Genomic DNA, 17,427 nt, shown 5'->3' on the forward strand with positions numbered 1-17,427 from the left:
CCCCCCCGCCCCCCCTTCCCTACCCCAAAGCGTCCTGGAAGCCCCCCGTAAGCACTTTAGCGGCAAAGGAAAGCGCTGACGCTGCCTTTGGGGACTGGCTGGGAGGAATGTGAAGGCCCGTTGGGGGACTGCACAGGGGTAGAGGGCACAATGAGGTAATCTCTCTGTCACCCACAAAAAAAAATAAAAAATACAAATGGAGTCAAAACATGGCTGTGTTGGGACTCATTCTCTGCTCACTTAAATTGGGATCTTTATGTAGTGGACCGAGTAGGTTCCTAAAATGTCCACTACATATCCCTTTGTAGTGAGTGATTAGGGAGTCGGGAATGAGTGCATTGATTCTGAACGCTGCATTTGGTATCATTCATTCATTCCTGACTCCCTAGTCACGACATAACCAATTGTTGTATACCTGTAGCGGACCGAGATACTTGAAGTCCAAAAATGTTCACGAGATACGCCTTTCGTCCGAATCCTACATTATTCCCAAATCACTATACTCTACATTGTTGCCTTGAGGTACGAGTGACCCCGGCGTTTGGCTAACTGGCTTCAGGAACATGCTAACTAGCTAACAGGGAAGATGCTCTGTGGCAAGACGGAGCGAACTGACCTTTAACCTTTGCTTAACGGCCTAATGGACGGTGTTGTTGCGACGCTAAATGCTAATGGTCGGATTGCGGACAGATTACGTAGCTCACTAGAGATGTGATCGTTGCTGATATACAAATGGGATTAATGTGTTGTGTGCGTGAAGATTAGGCGGCAACTAACCCCGCCGGGCCGTATAATCTCCGACTAAAAGATGGATGGACAAAAAGAAGAGAACGCTTTTGATGAAACAAGCGTGTGTGAGTATCTTTTACATGTACTGTACAAGTGGGACACAGGATGCGTAAATCGTTTACATTTACAGAAATACTTTAAGAGGAGAACACCTATTGATTTTGAAGCGCGTGGGCCTCGCCATCTGACGAGTATGAAGTATTGATTTTTCACCCTCCATTTTAAGACGAAGACCGCATCTCGTCATCTCTGGATGAAGATGAACTTCAAAATCCGGCATTCTTGTCACCTCAATCTTCAAACCAACCAATCAATCATCTCTGATCTTCTCACTCAATGAGAGTATGCAGCAAACCCCCATTTACCGTGGGGGATATGTTGACAAGGAGGCGGAGGTCCCGACCAGACTGAGACCTAGCTGCGACTGCCGTGGGCTGATCAGTTGTGATCAGGAAACCAAAGTATTGGTTGCGCTCTCGCTAGGGTGACGTCTCATAAAGACCAATTCACCCGGAAGTCGCCGCAAGACGTCGCCGGGAAGTAGCGGCGATGTCTCTGCAATGTCTCCTCAATTTCCTTGGTCTTCAGCAGGTCTGCGAGACCTTGCGGAGACCTTGCCGAGGCATCTCCCCAGATGTCTTCGAGGCCTGCCGGAGACTTGAAAAAGTCTCCAAAAGGTCTCAGATGACATTGAAAATGTTTGAATTCAGCGTGTCTCCCTGGCGACCTGGCTCGTCTCTAAGGGCTTCACAAGCCCACATTTGACAAAGATAGGCCACATCCACTGACCTAAACCGAGCAAGGGAAAACTCAATGGGAGAAGCCAGAAGGAGGGACCACAGATGGAGGGATCCTCCTTCCAGGATGAACAAGCTGCATTGGATGCCGAGTAGGCAACATTTCTCACATAGTAAGGCGCCACAGGTAGACGCCTTCAGAATAGTTTTTCTTCCTCAGGACCTGGCCCAGTCGATCAACGTAGAATCCTTCACAGCAACGTCTCCGGGGAAGCGGTCCACCCCGGATTGGTCCCGGTCGGTCGGTGCAGAATCCATACGGCAACAGCTTCAGATTCAGTCATCATCACCTAGCCGTCTCTCTGAGCAGAAGAGTGGGAAGGAGAGAGGAGAAGCGGCAGTGAAACAGGCCTACATGTAGTTTAACTGAATGCACGATTGTAAAAAGTCTTGAGTTGAGATGTAACAATTTGCACTGAGGAAGCCGCTCTAATTTTCGCGGGAAGCATAAAAAAAAAGAAGCCCTCGAAACGAAAAGGAACCCTTTTCAGAGGGAGAGGGGCAGCAAAAAGGCACCAGCGTACTTCTCCTTTGGTCCGGGGCCAATATCCGCTTCCATAGTTTTACTACCGTCACGTGCTTCAAACACACTTAAACTTACGATTTTTCAAAGTATTTGTTAGGGTTTGTTCTTACGCTCTTGTTGTCAAGAAATGGGAGACCACTGCCTAATGTTCTTCAACACCAAAATGTTTGCCCAAAGCATCATATTTTGTCTAACGGAGGCCTGCTAGCCTAATGCTAACACACTGTATACCGCCGCATATTCGGGCTTTTGGTATTCGTGGATTCCCTTATTTGCGGAATTATTTTGGGGAACCTATCCCCCGTTATTGGCAGAACTTCCCACTTATTTGCCGTATTTTTTTCCAGTTTCTTTTTTAATTGAAAAAGAAAAGGAAAAGGGGGCAGAATGGAAAAAGATAAAGAAAGATGAAAGAGAAATAAACAAAATCAAGAAGAAACGGTAGCCGAATGGTTAGAGCGTCTGCCTCACAGTTCTGAGGACCGTGGTTCAATCCCCGGCCCCGCCTGTGTGGAGTTTGCATGTTCTCCCCACGCCTGGGTGGCTTTTCTCCTCGCACTCCGGTTTCCTCCCACATCCCCAAAACATGCGTGCTAGGTTGATTGAAGACTCTAAATTGCCCGTAGGCGTGAATGTGAGCGCAAATGGTGTTTGTTTATATGTGTGCCCTGCGATTGGCTGGAGACCAGTTCAGGGTATACCTCGCCTCTCGCCCGAATATAGCCGGGATGGGCTCCAGCACGCCCGCGACCTGTGTGAGGATAAGCGGCTCAGGAAATGGATGGATGAAGAAGAAAATAAAAGAAAAAAACAAAGGTTTTTTTCAGGGGTCAACTGTAGTTCCGGTAACAAATTGGAAGAGGGTCTCTCTTGGACTCTTCTTCTTTTCCTTTAGGCTTGTCCCATTAGAGGTGGCCACAGCGCCTCATCCTTTTCCATGTAGGCCTCGTAATCTTCTGCATCCGGCTGCCCTCACATCTTCCTTCACGACATTCGTCAACCTTCTCTTTGGTCTTCCTCTCGCTCTCTTGCCTGGCATCTCCATCCTCATCCTCCTTCTGCCAATATACTCACTCTCTCACCTCAGGACGTGTCCTAACCATTCACGTCTGCCCTTTCCAAAACATCTAACCTTGGCTTTCCGTCTGATGAACTCATTTCTACTCCTCTCCAACCGGGTCAGTCCTCGAAAGAACTTCAGCATCTTCATTTGCTCTGCTTCCTGTTGTCTCTTCAGTGCCACTGTCTCTAATCCGTAGATCATGGATGCCCTCACCACTGTCTTCTAAACTTTGGCCTTCATCCGAGCAGACATATGACATTTTTTCACATAACACACCTGACACCTTCCTCCACCTGTTCCAACCTGCTTGGACGCGTTTCTTCACCTTTTTACCACACTCACCATTGCTCTGGACTGTTGACCCCAAGTATTTCAAGTCCTCCACCATCGCTATCTCATCTCCCAGTAGCCTCACTCTTCTTTCGCAGTCTCTCTCATTCATGCACATATATTCCATTTTCCATCCATCCATTTTCTGAGCCGCTTCTCCCGCGGGTCGCGGGCGTGCTGCAGCCTATCCCAGCTGTCATCGGGCAGGAGGCGGGGTACACCCTGAACTGGTCGCCAGCCAATCGCAGGGCACATACAAACAAACTACCATTCACACTCACATTCACACCTACAGGCAATTTAGAGTCGTCAATCAACCTGGCACGCATGTTTTTGGGATGTTGGAGGAAACCGGAGAAATGCCACGCAGGCACGGGGAGAACATGCAAACTCCACACAGGCGGGTCCGGGGATTGAACCCCGGTCCTTGGAACTGTGAGGCAGACGCGCTAACCAGTCGTCCACCGTGCCGCCTCTATTCCATTTTACTTGGGCTAATCTTCATTCCTCTCCTTTCCAGTGCTGGCCTCCACCTTTGTAAATGTTCCTCCACCTGCAGATCACCATGTCAACTGCGAACATCACGGTCCATGGGGATTCTAGTCTAACCTCACTGCAAACCGGAAGGGGCTCAGAGCAGATCTCTGATGCACTCCCACCTCCACCTTCAACTCCTCTGTCAGTTGGTACTGCGGGACTGGGTGTGGCGGTCCTTTCTCCCTGTGGTTGTCCCGCCGGATCGGCCCAGCCTGCAGGAGCCATGCCTCTTAAATCACTCACTTAGCACACACTCACACCATTCACTGTAAATATTGTTTCACTGGTCATATTTGGGCACACACACATACTCAGGGTTTCTCGGGGGTTGGTGTGGGGTCGGGAGGATACGGGTGTTGGACCGGGATTCAGTACTTCAGTACTCTTTCCCGGTCGAGACGCTTTTCTCCTCCGTCCTGCCTGCCCCCCCCAGGTCTTTTAATGCATTACACACAGTCATCCCCTTTTTTAAATACATACAACAATCTATAGGGGGCGGTGGGATTTGGTTCGGGGGGTTTGGCCGCGGGGCAGCAGTGCCCAGTAGCCCTACCCTCCACCCCATCCTCACGGGTCACTCCAGATTTTATTGCACGACACCACTCGGGGCCCATTTGTGCACGGGATAGGGCCAATGACAGTCGGGGACCTGGCAGTCATAGTAACGGGGGCAGAGATGGGTTTCCACTAGGCTCGTGGTGGCGCTCCTGGGACCGGGCCCCTCTGGCTGGATGGCTGCTTGCCCTTATCCTTCCCCTGTCGGGCGCCCTTATCCGGGGCTGTCTCGCCCTCTGGCTGGGCGAGGACTGGCTACATTGGCGGGTCGTGCGGGTTGGTGGGGGGCGGCCTGGATGGGTATCCTCTGCCCCCCTGATGTAGGCGCGACAATTACAAGACACTTTTGACAGTTATTGTGCATGCGAGACGATGTAAATTCACCTGCATGTGTCCGCAGACACACATCCCTGGGACTTATTCACTTGGTGTGGGGTCACTCACTCATTGCTATAAAGAACTCTGATAACTATGCAAACTTCCGGGTTATCCCCTCATCTGCACTCTGTTTCTATAGATGTTTAGAAACCAAACTTCAGTTGTGCAGCCAGGTCCACTGCCTCTGTCCTGCATGTTTCCCCTCCTATCTTTGTCCTGCCCAGTCCTGTCCTGTCCTGTCCTTGCTTCACAGAGTGGAGCAATACTGCCCCATACAACACTCAACCCTAATATGTCATTGTACTAGGTATATAATGATTTACTCTCCTCACCTGTTTTTGTTGTCTTCTCTTCCGATATTATTTAGTTATCTTTTCCCAGTCTCTTCCTTTTTTTCAGTCACTCCCCTTTGAAACTTTCTTTTGACTGACTGAAATTTTCATTAAATATCCATCAGACTACAAAGAACCACAGTGGCAGTACAAAAAGTACACTGTGACACAATAAAACTGTTCTGCCATGAAAGGGATACAAATTGTCAATTCTGCTTGACCTAACATCTGAACAGGACAAAAAAAAATAATAATAAAGAAGGGGGGAAAAAAACACCCTCAAGGCCCTAACCCTAACAAGAAATAGGAATTTTTCTAAAGTGGACTTACATAGTTCCTAAAATGTCCACTGAAAATCCCTTAATAGTGATTTGGGAGTTGGAAATGAGTGAATGTTGTTAGATGCTGTTACACGCTATTGCACGTAATTACTTTTTTATTAGCAAGGCAAATGTATTTCTATAGCGCATTTGATACACAAGGTAACTCAACGTGCTTCACATTATTAAAAGCATTTCAAAACAAAGAAAAAGGACTTTAATTACATGTGAATGTATGAAATTAGATGTTTTTAAATGGTTGTTGCATGCGCTATTATACGGTTGTTAATCCATGTAATGTCGTAGTGGCCCTCGATAGTTCCTAAAATGTCCACAAAAAATTCCTTTGTAGTTATCCGGAAGTCGTGAATGACTGAATGATTCCTATCGATTCTGAACGCAGCGAATGCATTCTGAATCATTCATCATTCCTGACCCCCAAATCACAGGCAAGATGACACACCACTGCACCTTGAGATAAGAGCAAGCTGACTTGCCAGCGCAAACGTGCAATACCGTCCTCATTCTCGGTTCCTCGCAGACAGTCCGAGGGGCCGAGCCCCCTCGCGGCTGATAATGTGGCGTCTGCACAAATGCCGGTCCACAGATTAAAGCCGCTTTAGTCAGGGGTGGGGGCAGAGCAGGGATCACACAAAAAAGAGAGCCCGGCCCTCTTGCTGAGCCCGGCCTTTCACGGTGGCCCCCTGCAATGGGAGGCTTTAAAAGGGAGGGCTGCGCCCCGCTCCTCTCACTCTTCCTCAGCAGCAGCAAAGAGCGTCGCAGGAAGGTGAGTCCTTCGCGCACCCGGAACCCCACATTTGCGCATTCGCCCTTAGGGGTCCCAGGGAGGGAGGTGTGAACCCTAACCCTGCAATGATGGACCCCCAAACAGAACAGCTTTTAGGGATCGATCAGCCTGGCCAGTTTTGCTTCTATTTAACCTTTTCTTAAATACATGTCATTTCTATGCTTCCGTGTAACCATGTAACCGTACTTCTGAATTACAGTGAAAGTGTTACTGTGTTACAGTGTTAGTCTGTAATCATGTTACCGTTTGGTCATGTGAGCATGTACCAATGACATTGTTGCCATGTTACCATGCTGCAATTACATATCCATGCTACCGCATAACTATGCACTCATGTAGCAATGTAACAGCAAACTGTGTAAGAACATTCTAAAATGTAATAACCATGCAATAAACATGTAATAACATTGATGACCATGTAATAACATGTAATAAGATTAACAACCACATAAAAGCCTGTAATAACATTAACAACCACATAATATCAGATAACATGTAATAACATTAACAACCATGTAAAAGCAGATAATAACATGAAATATAATGTAATTACCATGTAATGACCAAATCATAACTTTTTAACGTCTCCTCACAGACAAGATGACACACCACTGCACCAAGTTCTCTGGCCACTGGAAGGTGAGTGAAGAACAGCTACGGTTCATTAGGCACTTTGGCCACTTCATTAGGCACACTAGGTACACCCACAAGATGTTTTGAATAATTTGCTGACATCATGGCAGACCCGATGATTGCACGGTAGGATACATTGTGGTGGGCCTTTCTGGGTAGGATGTGATGCAGGCGTTGGCATGACGATGTGTCATCTGATGATGATGATGATGGTGATGAAGGTAAAGATGAAGATGATGTTGTCATTGTCCTTGTCGTCACCGTTGTCGTCAACGTCACCGCCACACGTGAGCAGATCATCGTGTTCGACGAGGAATGTTTCCAGGGCCGCCGTCACGAGTTCACGTCGGAGTGCGGGAACGTGATGGAGTTCGGCTTCGAGACGGTGCGCTCGCTGCGCGTGGAGAGCGGCGCGTGAGTGCGAGCAGCAACACACACACGCCACACGCGCACACGTCGAGGTCGCGCCTGACGAGGGTCGCGTTTCCTGTTTTCCAGCTGGGTGGGCTACGAACACGCCTCCTTCCAGGGGCAACAGTTGGTTCTGGAGCGGGGCGAGTACCCCCAGTGCGACGCCTTCGGGGGCAGCAACGCGTACCACATCGAGAGGTTGACCTCCTTCAGGCCCATCGCCTGCGCGGTGAGTGAGTCCGACGGTCCTTTCGGGGTCCCCGCCGCCCGCGTTCCCGAGCCTGAGCGTGTCGTCTCGTCTCCGGCAGAACCACCGAGAGTGCCGCATGACCATCTTCGAGCGAGAGAACTTCCTGGCTCGGAAAGGCGAGCTGAGCGACGACTACCCGTCCCTGCAGGCCATGGGCTGGTGCAACAACGAAGTGGGATCCCTCAAAGTCCAGTCCGGAGCGTGAGTGCGACCCCCAAATGATCACGATCAAGTGCAGAGGTGCCAAAAGTACTTCGAACGCTCTACTTCGGTACAGAGGTGGAAAAAGTACTCAACCACTCTGGCAAAACTATTCATCCTCTGTTGTTCAAGTAGAATTCCAGATATTTGTGTAAAACAAGACTGATGAAAGTAGAAATACCGAGTCGAGGAGTTTCATTTCGACAAAAGTCGTGTTTTGCCACCATGTTGTGGCCTCTGTAGGCAATTTGAAACCTTTCAATTAGCCGTTGATAACGACAACAAAAACACCTTCGACCCTGTTCCCAAGCAGACAAGTTTGTTTTTTTACAATCGATTCGATGTTTCTTCCATGTGTAAGTTGCGTTTTGGGAGCCCGAATGCGATTCCTTTTAAAAGCGGGTCCCAGACTGACTCCATCTGTAAACGCTGACCTTGCGTTTCTGTCTTTGGTGACTTACTGTGGGAGCGCCACAGCACCCCTTCAGGCCTGGCGTATAGTCGTGCTCACCATTATTGCCACCCCTTCATTTTTTGCATAACCTGTATAATACTTTCAGAAATACATGGAAATGTACCAAATTTATATGAGTGGGATCTTTTAATTGGAGGTCCAAAGTAATTTAACAAAGAAAAAAACCAAACAAAACTGCAAAACGCATGTGCGGCAATAATGGCAGCCCTCCTTAACACTTCTTGCACACCCTTTGGCAGCGACGACAGCCTCCGAACGTTTCCTGTATCCATCTGGAAGCTATTTTCTCCCACTCTTCCTTTGCAATTTGTTCAAGCTCTTGAACATTTGCAGGGTTCTTTTCCCCAATGGCAGATTTCAGCTCCCCCAAAGATTTTCACTTGGATCCAGAGCAGGACTCATTGCTGGCCATTTTTTCCTTTTCAACCCTTCTTGTGTGCTTTTGTATGTGTGCTTTGGGTCTTAGTCTTGCTGGACGACCAGTGAGCTCCACTTCAAACCAAATTTTCTTACACTGGGTTTCGCTGTAAAATCTCTTGATCAATTTCTGATTTCATGATACCTGTGATCCAGTCAAGGCCTCCAGTACCAGATGCACCAAAGCAGCCCCACAGCATTATAGATCCTCCACCGTGCTTGACTGTTGGCAGGGTGTGCTTTTCCTTAAAGGCTTCATTGCGCCATCTGTAAACCTACTGTTTGTGTGCATTGCCAAAAAGCTCTGTTTTTGTTTCATCTGTCCATAAAATATTGATTATCATTTGCTCTTTTGTATCGAACACAAGTCCGCTATCGAAGAATGCTGTTTCACTTAATTCATTTTCTTCAGGAGATATTCCCCATTTAGTATTTCAACTTAATGGGTGCCAGTAATGGTGAGCACGACTGTACTGTATATACTACAATGTTTCAAGGCCACACATTTCTTGAAACAATTCCTGTTTATGTGAATCTTTTTCAAAACTAATAAGAAATCGATGGGCTACGTTTCTGTTTTTTCAGTTCAGACGGACAACAGAAGCTGTCATTTTTTTAGGCACGACGCATTGGCCGATAACATCGACGACACATATCTGTCTTCAAATCTAACGTCATCAGAAAAATAGATACTCAAGTCAAAATGAACTTCAGTAGGGTGAAGGAGTATTTGCGCTCAGTTCCTTGTCCTCTGTCCACAGCTTCGTGTGCTACCAGTACCCCGGTTACCGTGGTTACCAGTACATCATGGAGTGCGACCGCCACTGTGGGGAGTACAAACACTTCAAGGAGTTCGGCTCGCACTGCCAGACGCCCCAAATCCAGTCCATCAGGCGCATCCAGCAGTAGTCGCGCCAGCCCGCAAAATGTCTTTCCTCAGAACCCACGCAACACACCTCTCCTTTGCCCAATTCACCATCACAATAAAATGTCTTTCTTAAACACTAACAACGTACCTCCCAGATCGTCATTCATAAATATCTGAGTCTCTCGACAAAATCTCACAACATACCTCTCGTCCTTAACATATCATAATGAATCAGAGCATGAAATTCCCAAAATATATAATACACACGAAAAAATGGATGTATGCATGTATTCTTTAATACAAAACTATTAGAAACGGCCTTTCTCTTACTTAATACCACACCTTTCATAATCAATAATCACATTTCATACATAATAATTAATCAAATCAGATTTGAATATTTCGTATGAATGTTTAACTATATCAATAAACAGTAATACATGAAATAGGTTATACAGTAGAAATGTACAACATAAATACAATAATGATGTAAATACTAATTCATTTCATGTTAGAAACGGCCTTTCTCTTACTTAATACCACACCTTTCATAATCAATAATCACATTTCATACATAATAATTAATCAAATCAGATTTGAATATTTCGTATGAATGTTTAACTATATCAATAAACAGTAATACATGAAATAGGTTATACAGTAGAAATGTACAACATAAATACAATAATGATGTAAATACTAATTCATTTCATGTAACATGGAGAAAACATAATACATCTCTGATCTTCATAATAGATATATGGTGTTGATTGAGGAAGAGGAAGAAAAACACATATTTTAGGAACATAGGCCAGTATTAATATGAATGAAAATTTGTTCTAAGCTTGTTGACTGAATGTATTACAACCTACGTGAATATCAAATGTTCCTGAAAGTAGGAACTCCGAAAAAGTCCACACTGCAAGCAGGGAAATGTTTGTTGGTTTGCAGTTTATTTATTGAATAAAAAAGAACATTTTTAGCCTCTAGGGCCTGAAAACAGGTTCATCCTGTGTGCTTTATTTGATTTTTTTTTCTTTTACTGTACTGTACTGTGGTGCTGTGACAACTGTTCCTCATATTGAGCTTGCTTTGTTTACTTACATGAGTGTGGAGATAATAGAAAAGGCCTAGTGCAGTTTCACCTTACATTTGAATTTCCATCCATTCATTTTCTGAGCCGCTTCTCCTCACTAGGATTGTAGGCGTGCTGGAGCGAGAGGCGGGGTACACCCTGAACTGGTCGCCTGCCAATCGCAGGGCACATATCAACAAACAACCATTTGCACTCACATTCACACCTACGGGCAATTTAGAGTCTTCAACCAACCTAGCATGCATGTTTTTGGGATGTGGGAGGAAAGCGGAGTGCCCGGAGAAAAGCCACGCAGGCACGGGGAGAACATGCAAACTCCACACAGGCGGGACCGGGGATTGAACCCCAGTCCTAAGAAGTGTGAGGCAGATGTGCTAACCAGTCGTCCGCCGCGCCGCGCATTTTAACATGTCACTTTTAAATTGGGAAGGTAACGATAAAAGTGTTTTGTATGCAAAACGTACACAAGGCCCCATGAACATGACGTCATCATGACGAATATGTTGCAACATCAGAGTTAGTTATGAAAGTGTCAAATTCACTTCGTGTGTCCACCGCACAGCAGCACTGTGTTGAACGTGTGCGTGCGTGTGAACTAAACGAGCCGAGCACTCCCGGCCTGGCACCGGCTCCGGCTCCATCGGACAATCCGCTCCGGGTTTTGGCGGCCTCTCTCGCCGCAGTGGGAGGAAGTGGAGCCACCAGAGGCGAGCGCAGCCAGCCAGCCAGCCGCGCTATCGAGCGAAAGTCGACAAAAACACGGAGGACGGCAGCCACCTCTGCGGTGACATGTTCGCTACCGGAGCCGGGGAGCGGTTTGCGTCATCTTCGTGAGGCCCAGGGATACAACCAACCCCCAGGACACCCAGCTGTTGGACGGAAGCTCTCCCAGTTCGGTCAGCCCGCTCGCAAGAGGTCGCGGGGAGCTGGCGCAGCACGAAGCCCGATCGCCCCGCACCTCCCGTTTTATTTGACGGGACGCTTCCACGCCAAAGCCCCGGTGGTCTCCCCGGTGCCCCCTCAACCACCGTCGCCGTTGCAGTTTGCGCTTTTTGTCGTCTCCGCCATTTGCGTCGCGGAGGAAAAGTTGAGCGAGCAAAGTGCTGCCCCCCACCCCCCTCCCCCCTCCCCTCTCCCCTCCGCTGGCTGCCCCGGCAACGAGGCTCCCCTGAAGCTCCGCAAGCCGCCATGGAAGCTCTCGGGCCCCGATAACCTCTCTTAGGTGGGCGCCTGCGGGTCGTCTTTCTTTTTTAGGGGGGAGGAAACCTGCCCGACTTCCCCTCGAGTGAGAGAGGCACACGTCAACCTGCCGGTTAGCCCGCTAGCCTAGCCTGTTAGCTCCGCGGCTAACTAGCTAACTTTATTTATAAAGTACTTTCAAAACAACCACGGCTGAAAACAAAGTTCTGTGCACAAATGTAAATCAAATATAATAAAAATATTTGACAATTAACAATAACGTTAGCACCCTGACGTTATCATTTTGCGTCCTGGCGAGCTACGCGCTATCTAGCTCAGCAAACATCGCCGTCGAGGTTAGCCTCCTGACGTTAGCATTTAGCATCCTGACGTGAGCTCATCATCCTCGGCGAGTACCGGAGTGCAAGCGGGCAAGTAGCCTTCGTTCTCCCCGCTCGCAGGAGCTCATTTCGCGGACGAGGACGTAAAAGTGTCGGCGGGGATCCGCGGGCAGGCAGGAGTGTATGTGGAATGCAAACGAGGCTCGCGCATTTGTGTTTGCTCGCTCGGAGACATTTGCATTGCGACGAGGATCGTTTTAAAAGAGGCGAAGGAAACAGAAGCAGCAGTTGGAGGATCTTCGCAGCTCGTCAGCCGGAACAAAAGAGCCCTGCTCTCCCCACTCAAGGCCGGCGTGGACCTTGTCTTCGAGGAGGAGCACATGCTGCATCGAGCCGGGGCGATCCCTCGGGGAGCCGCGGCGTGTTTGTTACTCCGCCGCGCACTTAATGGGATTACAAACTCGCCGATTGAAAGTTCGATGAATCCACCCATCACCATGACACTGTGAGGCGGCCGTGGACAATCACAGGAACCCCCCACCCCCACCCAAGAACCAGCAGGAGCAGCAGCCCCCCACCCCGGGCCATTGATGGTGGTCCCATCTGGCGTTGGAGGAGCTCCGTGTTTTTGAACGACTCTCGACCGCGAAGATGGCGGACCTGGAGGCCGTGCTGGCCGACGTCAGCTACTTGATGGCGATGGAGAAGAGCAAGTCGACCCCCGCCGCCAGAGCCAGCAAGAAGATCATCCTGCCAGAGCCTAGGTGCGCGTGCGCGCACACACACACACACACACGTATTTATACAAATGCACGTTGAAACACTGCGTGCACAGACACATTCTCTCACAGAGATATTTATACACGTACACAGACATACTTATACAAATGCACGTTTATACACTACACAAAAACATTCTCTAACACATTTATACACACACACAGACATATTGATACAAATGCACGTTTACTACACATTCACACGTTCTATCACAGACGTTTATACACACACACACACACCACATTTATACACGTGTGTACATTTTCTCTCTCACTCGCACAGGCACATTCTCTCTCTCTCTCTCTCTCTCTCGCTCTCACTCACGCACGCACGTCCTGCACCCCATGGTGCATTGACGTCCATTAGCATATTAAATAAAACATTCGATACATGATATAACATGGCGACGCCTGCACTGGTGCGTCCTTGTTGTTGTTGTGGTGTAGCATGAGTAGTGGCGTGCTATCGGCCGTCATGCAGCGTCAACGTGGCCTCCCGACACATTTCACGGTCTAGTAGCACTAGAAAAGTGCAACAATTGCATCGTTCCGTTTTAAAAACTGACTAAAAGCACAGAGTCTTTAAACGCGGCAGAGGAAGAAAAGACACAAAAATCTGAGTAGGCTTGACGTCGTCCAGCCCGCTGTAATCTCCATCAAGGGCCAAGCACAAAAAAGAAGCTTCAAGCTCTTTATTGCTGCTCCCAGTTGAAGTTTGCTCGAAAACTAAACATAAAGCAAAAAGAAATACAAACACGTAAAGGCAGCGCAGTTTGGTTGCTGGAGACCGGCCCACTAGCTTAATGGAAAATGCCATTCACATGCTAACGTTAGCATCGATAGTCATAATTTCACAACCCTTTCAGTAATGGATTTTTGAACACAAAGACTGCAGCAACACATATAGACAGTAGGGATGTCCCAATCAAATTTTTCAAAGTCTTTGAATTTAAGGATCTGCCGAAACCGATTCCCGATCCGATACCTCGACTGTACATTAAAAAAGAGTGCACATCCAAATTCTCTGAAATTAATACCATGTGTAGCCTATGCATGTAGTTATACATACATACAAAGTATATCTATTATTGGTGGAACGGTTCACAAAATCCATGATTCGGTTCTTATCTGTGTATTGTGGTCATGGTTTTCAGTTCGGTTTGGTACACGTTGACTCTTGAGACCTCTTTAGATTCCCGCGGTCGCGCAGCCGACAATGCCCTCATTGCATCACGCGACCGACGCATTGGCCCCTCTGCGTCACTTGACGCGCACACGGCAAAAACATTCTTGCGCGTAGAATTGCGCGGAGATCATCTTTCGTGATTGGTTGGTTTTAGTCGCATGCTGTGATGACGTACTCACCGTTCCTCTCAGTTCCACATTCCACCTACGCCGCCGCCTTCTCGATCGATTTTGCAGCATAATTAAACGTACCATCTGGTCATCTAGGTCAATTTTGTTCTAGCAGACACTGTTCCACGGTCGCCATTGTTGTTGCTTTGTTCCTTGTTACGGAAAGGAAAGTAAAAAAGGCTACCGGAAATGGCCAAAAAATGCAGAGGAAACTCCACTCTATGGCGTCCTAGCCAATACCAGCCGTCGCGACATTCCGACTAGGAGAAGAACTGCGTTATTCTTGTCCAATACCAGCCGTCGCGACATTCCGACTAGGAGAAGAACTGCGTTATTCTTGTCCATTTTAACTTTTTTAAATAAACTGAAAGTATATCTTCACAGCATTTTTATTTGTGTATTTTTATTTTAATTATTTTTATAAATCAGAAATGTATATTTACTGTTCTATCTATGTCAGTGGCATATAGTGACAAGCACAACAATGAACTGCTCTCTCATTTGGATGGCAAAAGGTACAACAAAGCTGTGTATCCACCTGTTGCCATTCATACAACAGAATAAGTCATGGCTTCCTGCAATTATATTAACTTTGTGTTCAATGAAACAACTTTGATGTGTTTTAAGATGTTTTTGTTTTGTGATTTACTATGAGGTTTTCCTCATGTAAAATAAGTGCCTTGGCTCAACTTCCTCCTCTTCTTTTCCTTTGGGCTTGTCCCTTTAGGGGTCGCCACAGCGTGTCCTCCTTTTCCATGTCAGCCTATCTCCTGCATCCTCCTCTCCAACACCAACTGCCCTCATGTCTTCCCTCACGACATCCATCAACCTTTTCTTTGGCCTTCCTCTCGCTCTCTTGCCTGGCAGCTCCATCATCATCATCCTTCGACCAATATACTCACTCTCTCTCCTCTGGACGTGTCCAAACCATCCAAGTCTGCTCTCTCTAACTTTGTCTCCAAAACATCGAACCTCGGCTGTCCCTCTGATGAGCTCATTTCTAATTTGATCCAACCTGGTCACTCCGAGAGTGAACCTCAACATCTTTATGTGCTCTGCTTCCTGTTGTCTCTTCAGTGCCACTGTCTCTAATCCGTCCATCATGGCTGGCCTCACCACTGTCTTCTAAACTAGCAGAGACTCTTCTGTCACATAACACACCTGACACCTTCCTCCACCCGTTCCAACCTGCTTGGACCCGTTTCTTCACTTCCTGACCACACTCACCATTGCTCTGGACGGTTGACCCCAAGTATTTCAAGTCCTCCACCCTTGCTATCTCTTCTCCCTGTAGCCTCACTCTTCCCCCACCGCCCCTCTCATCCATGCATTTATATTCTGTCTTACTTCGGCTAATCTGCTTTTCACTGGCTCAACCAAGGTTGGAAAACACTGGTCTCGAGCTCCTAAATAAAAGCTCTAGTTATTAAGTCTTATATGCCAGACGGACGGACGTTTCATAATTCCTATCCAATAGGGGTAGAGGATCATGTAATATAATAATAATAATAATAATAATAATAATAGCCCTTTTCAAATCAGCAAAAATATTGTCAGATTTTTGCCTATTTATTTATTTTTACACATTAACACATTACAACATGACATTAAAGCAAACATCCATCCATCCATTTTCTGAGCCGCTTCTCCTCACGCGGGTCGCGGGCGTGCCGGAGCCTATCCCAGCTGTCATCGGGCAGGAGGCGGGGTACACCCTCAACTGGTTGCCAGCCAATCGCAGGGGACATACAAGCAAACAACCACTCACACTCACATTCACACCTACGGGCAATTTAGAGTCTCCAATTCATGCATGTTTTTGGGATGTGGGAGGAAACCGGAGTGCCCGGAGAAAACCCACGCAGGCACGGAGAGAACATGCAAACTCCACACAGGGGATTGAACCCGGGTCCTCAGAACTGTGAGGCTGACGCTCTAACTGGTCGGCCACCGTTAAAGCAAACAAAAAAGGAAAAACAATATTTATTTATTTAAAGATACTTTATTCATTATAAATGTTTAAATGTTTTGTTTTAATCTGTTATCAGACTTTTACTCTGCCAAATATCGGCCTAAAAAAATTATTAGTCAGACCCTAGTTATTGCTCTGTTTTTACAAATTACAGTATTATTGAGTGCTAATTTTCCTTATAAAAATAAAAACAAAAATAGCTGGATTTGAGAATGGTATTTTCATTCATTTAAATGGGGAAAGATGATTTGAGAAAAGCTGGTGACAGAACAAATTCAACTCGCATCTCAAGGCACCACCTTTACAGATCACACGAATGCGTTCGGTCGAGCCGAAGCGCAGCGAAGATGTCGCAGTCCCCGTTGATCCGGCGGCTCGTGGCGCGGCACTCGCTTGTTCGCGAGTTTGCCCAATGACGTCACACGGATTAGCCGTTTAGTTCCTGCTAATTGAGCGGGATCAGCGGCGACGGCGAAGTTAATCCCGGGACGGCGCGGCAGGCGGTCCGACCGGTGTACTGCGTGTCGTCGCAGCCGGCGGAAGATTAGCTGGCTGATTAGCGGCTCCAAACAGGAAAAACACGGCACCCAGCAGGAAGTACTGCTCGTTGCTGCAGCTGACCGAGTCGCAGTGCTCCATTCAAAAAGATCATTTGACTTATTTCGCTTTCATTCCATAAAATGTATGTCATCTGGTATACTGCTACGCAAGCTAATGTAAACAGAGCAACATTGATGTCAGATGTTACATTAGCGTTTTACTTTTTAATGTCCAAATGTGCAACCAAACTATTTCACTCAATGCCAGCTATTTTATGGCATTTTGACAGATCTTTCAAGACCCACAGAGTACAGTGTTCTGCAGTAATAAAAGTACCAAACTAGGGCTGCACCATCCATCCATCCATCCATCCAAACATCCAACCATCCAACCATTCTCAAAAGCACTTATCCTGTTCAGGGCCACAGGGTGCTGGAGCCTATCCCGGCGGACTATGCCCTGTACTGGTCGCCA

The 17,427-nt window shown here is 47.2% G+C and overlaps 2 protein-coding genes across 7 annotated transcripts in view; both read left to right on the forward strand.

Moving 5' to 3' along the window:
- Positions 1 to 6,298: 6,298 nt before the first annotated feature.
- cryba4 (crystallin, beta A4) lies at positions 6,299 to 9,833 on the forward strand. Its single transcript, XM_061800255.1, has 6 exons — positions 6,299 to 6,414; positions 7,031 to 7,074; positions 7,364 to 7,482; positions 7,567 to 7,708; positions 7,788 to 7,930; positions 9,584 to 9,833. Exons 2-6 carry the CDS (start codon positions 7,036 to 7,038, stop codon positions 9,729 to 9,731), a joined length of 591 nt encoding a protein of 196 aa, XP_061656239.1. The 5' UTR covers positions 6,299 to 6,414; positions 7,031 to 7,035; the 3' UTR covers positions 9,732 to 9,833.
- Positions 9,834 to 12,935: 3,102 nt separating this feature from the next.
- grk3 (G protein-coupled receptor kinase 3) overlaps positions 12,936 to 17,427 on the forward strand; it is a 48,543-nt gene continuing 44,051 nt past the window's right edge. For all 6 annotated transcript variants that reach the window (XR_009792165.1, XR_009792162.1, XR_009792163.1 and 3 more), the window contains exon 1: positions 12,936 to 13,070. Coding sequence is in view for 2 of the 6 variants with exons in the window: in XM_061800249.1 (XP_061656233.1) it covers positions 12,958 to 13,070 (113 nt within the window). In the remaining 4 variants the exon portion in view is untranslated. The remainder of the gene's footprint in view (positions 13,071 to 17,427) is intronic.

Source organism: Phyllopteryx taeniolatus, chromosome 15 (genome assembly GCF_024500385.1).
Source record: "Phyllopteryx taeniolatus isolate TA_2022b chromosome 15, UOR_Ptae_1.2, whole genome shotgun sequence".
In the NCBI taxonomy this organism is placed as follows: domain Eukaryota; kingdom Metazoa; phylum Chordata; class Actinopteri; order Syngnathiformes; family Syngnathidae; genus Phyllopteryx; species Phyllopteryx taeniolatus.

Coding starts and splice junctions, on each gene's coding strand:
- cryba4 (XM_061800255.1), top strand. CDS start 7,036: ATGACACACCACTGCACCAAGTTCTCTGGCCACTGGAAG. Junction 7,483..7,566: donor CTGCGCGTGGAGAGCGGCGC/GTGAGTGCGAGC, acceptor CCTGTTTTCCAG/CTGGGTGGGCTACGAACACG. Junction 7,931..9,583: donor CTCAAAGTCCAGTCCGGAGC/GTGAGTGCGACC, acceptor CTCTGTCCACAG/CTTCGTGTGCTACCAGTACC.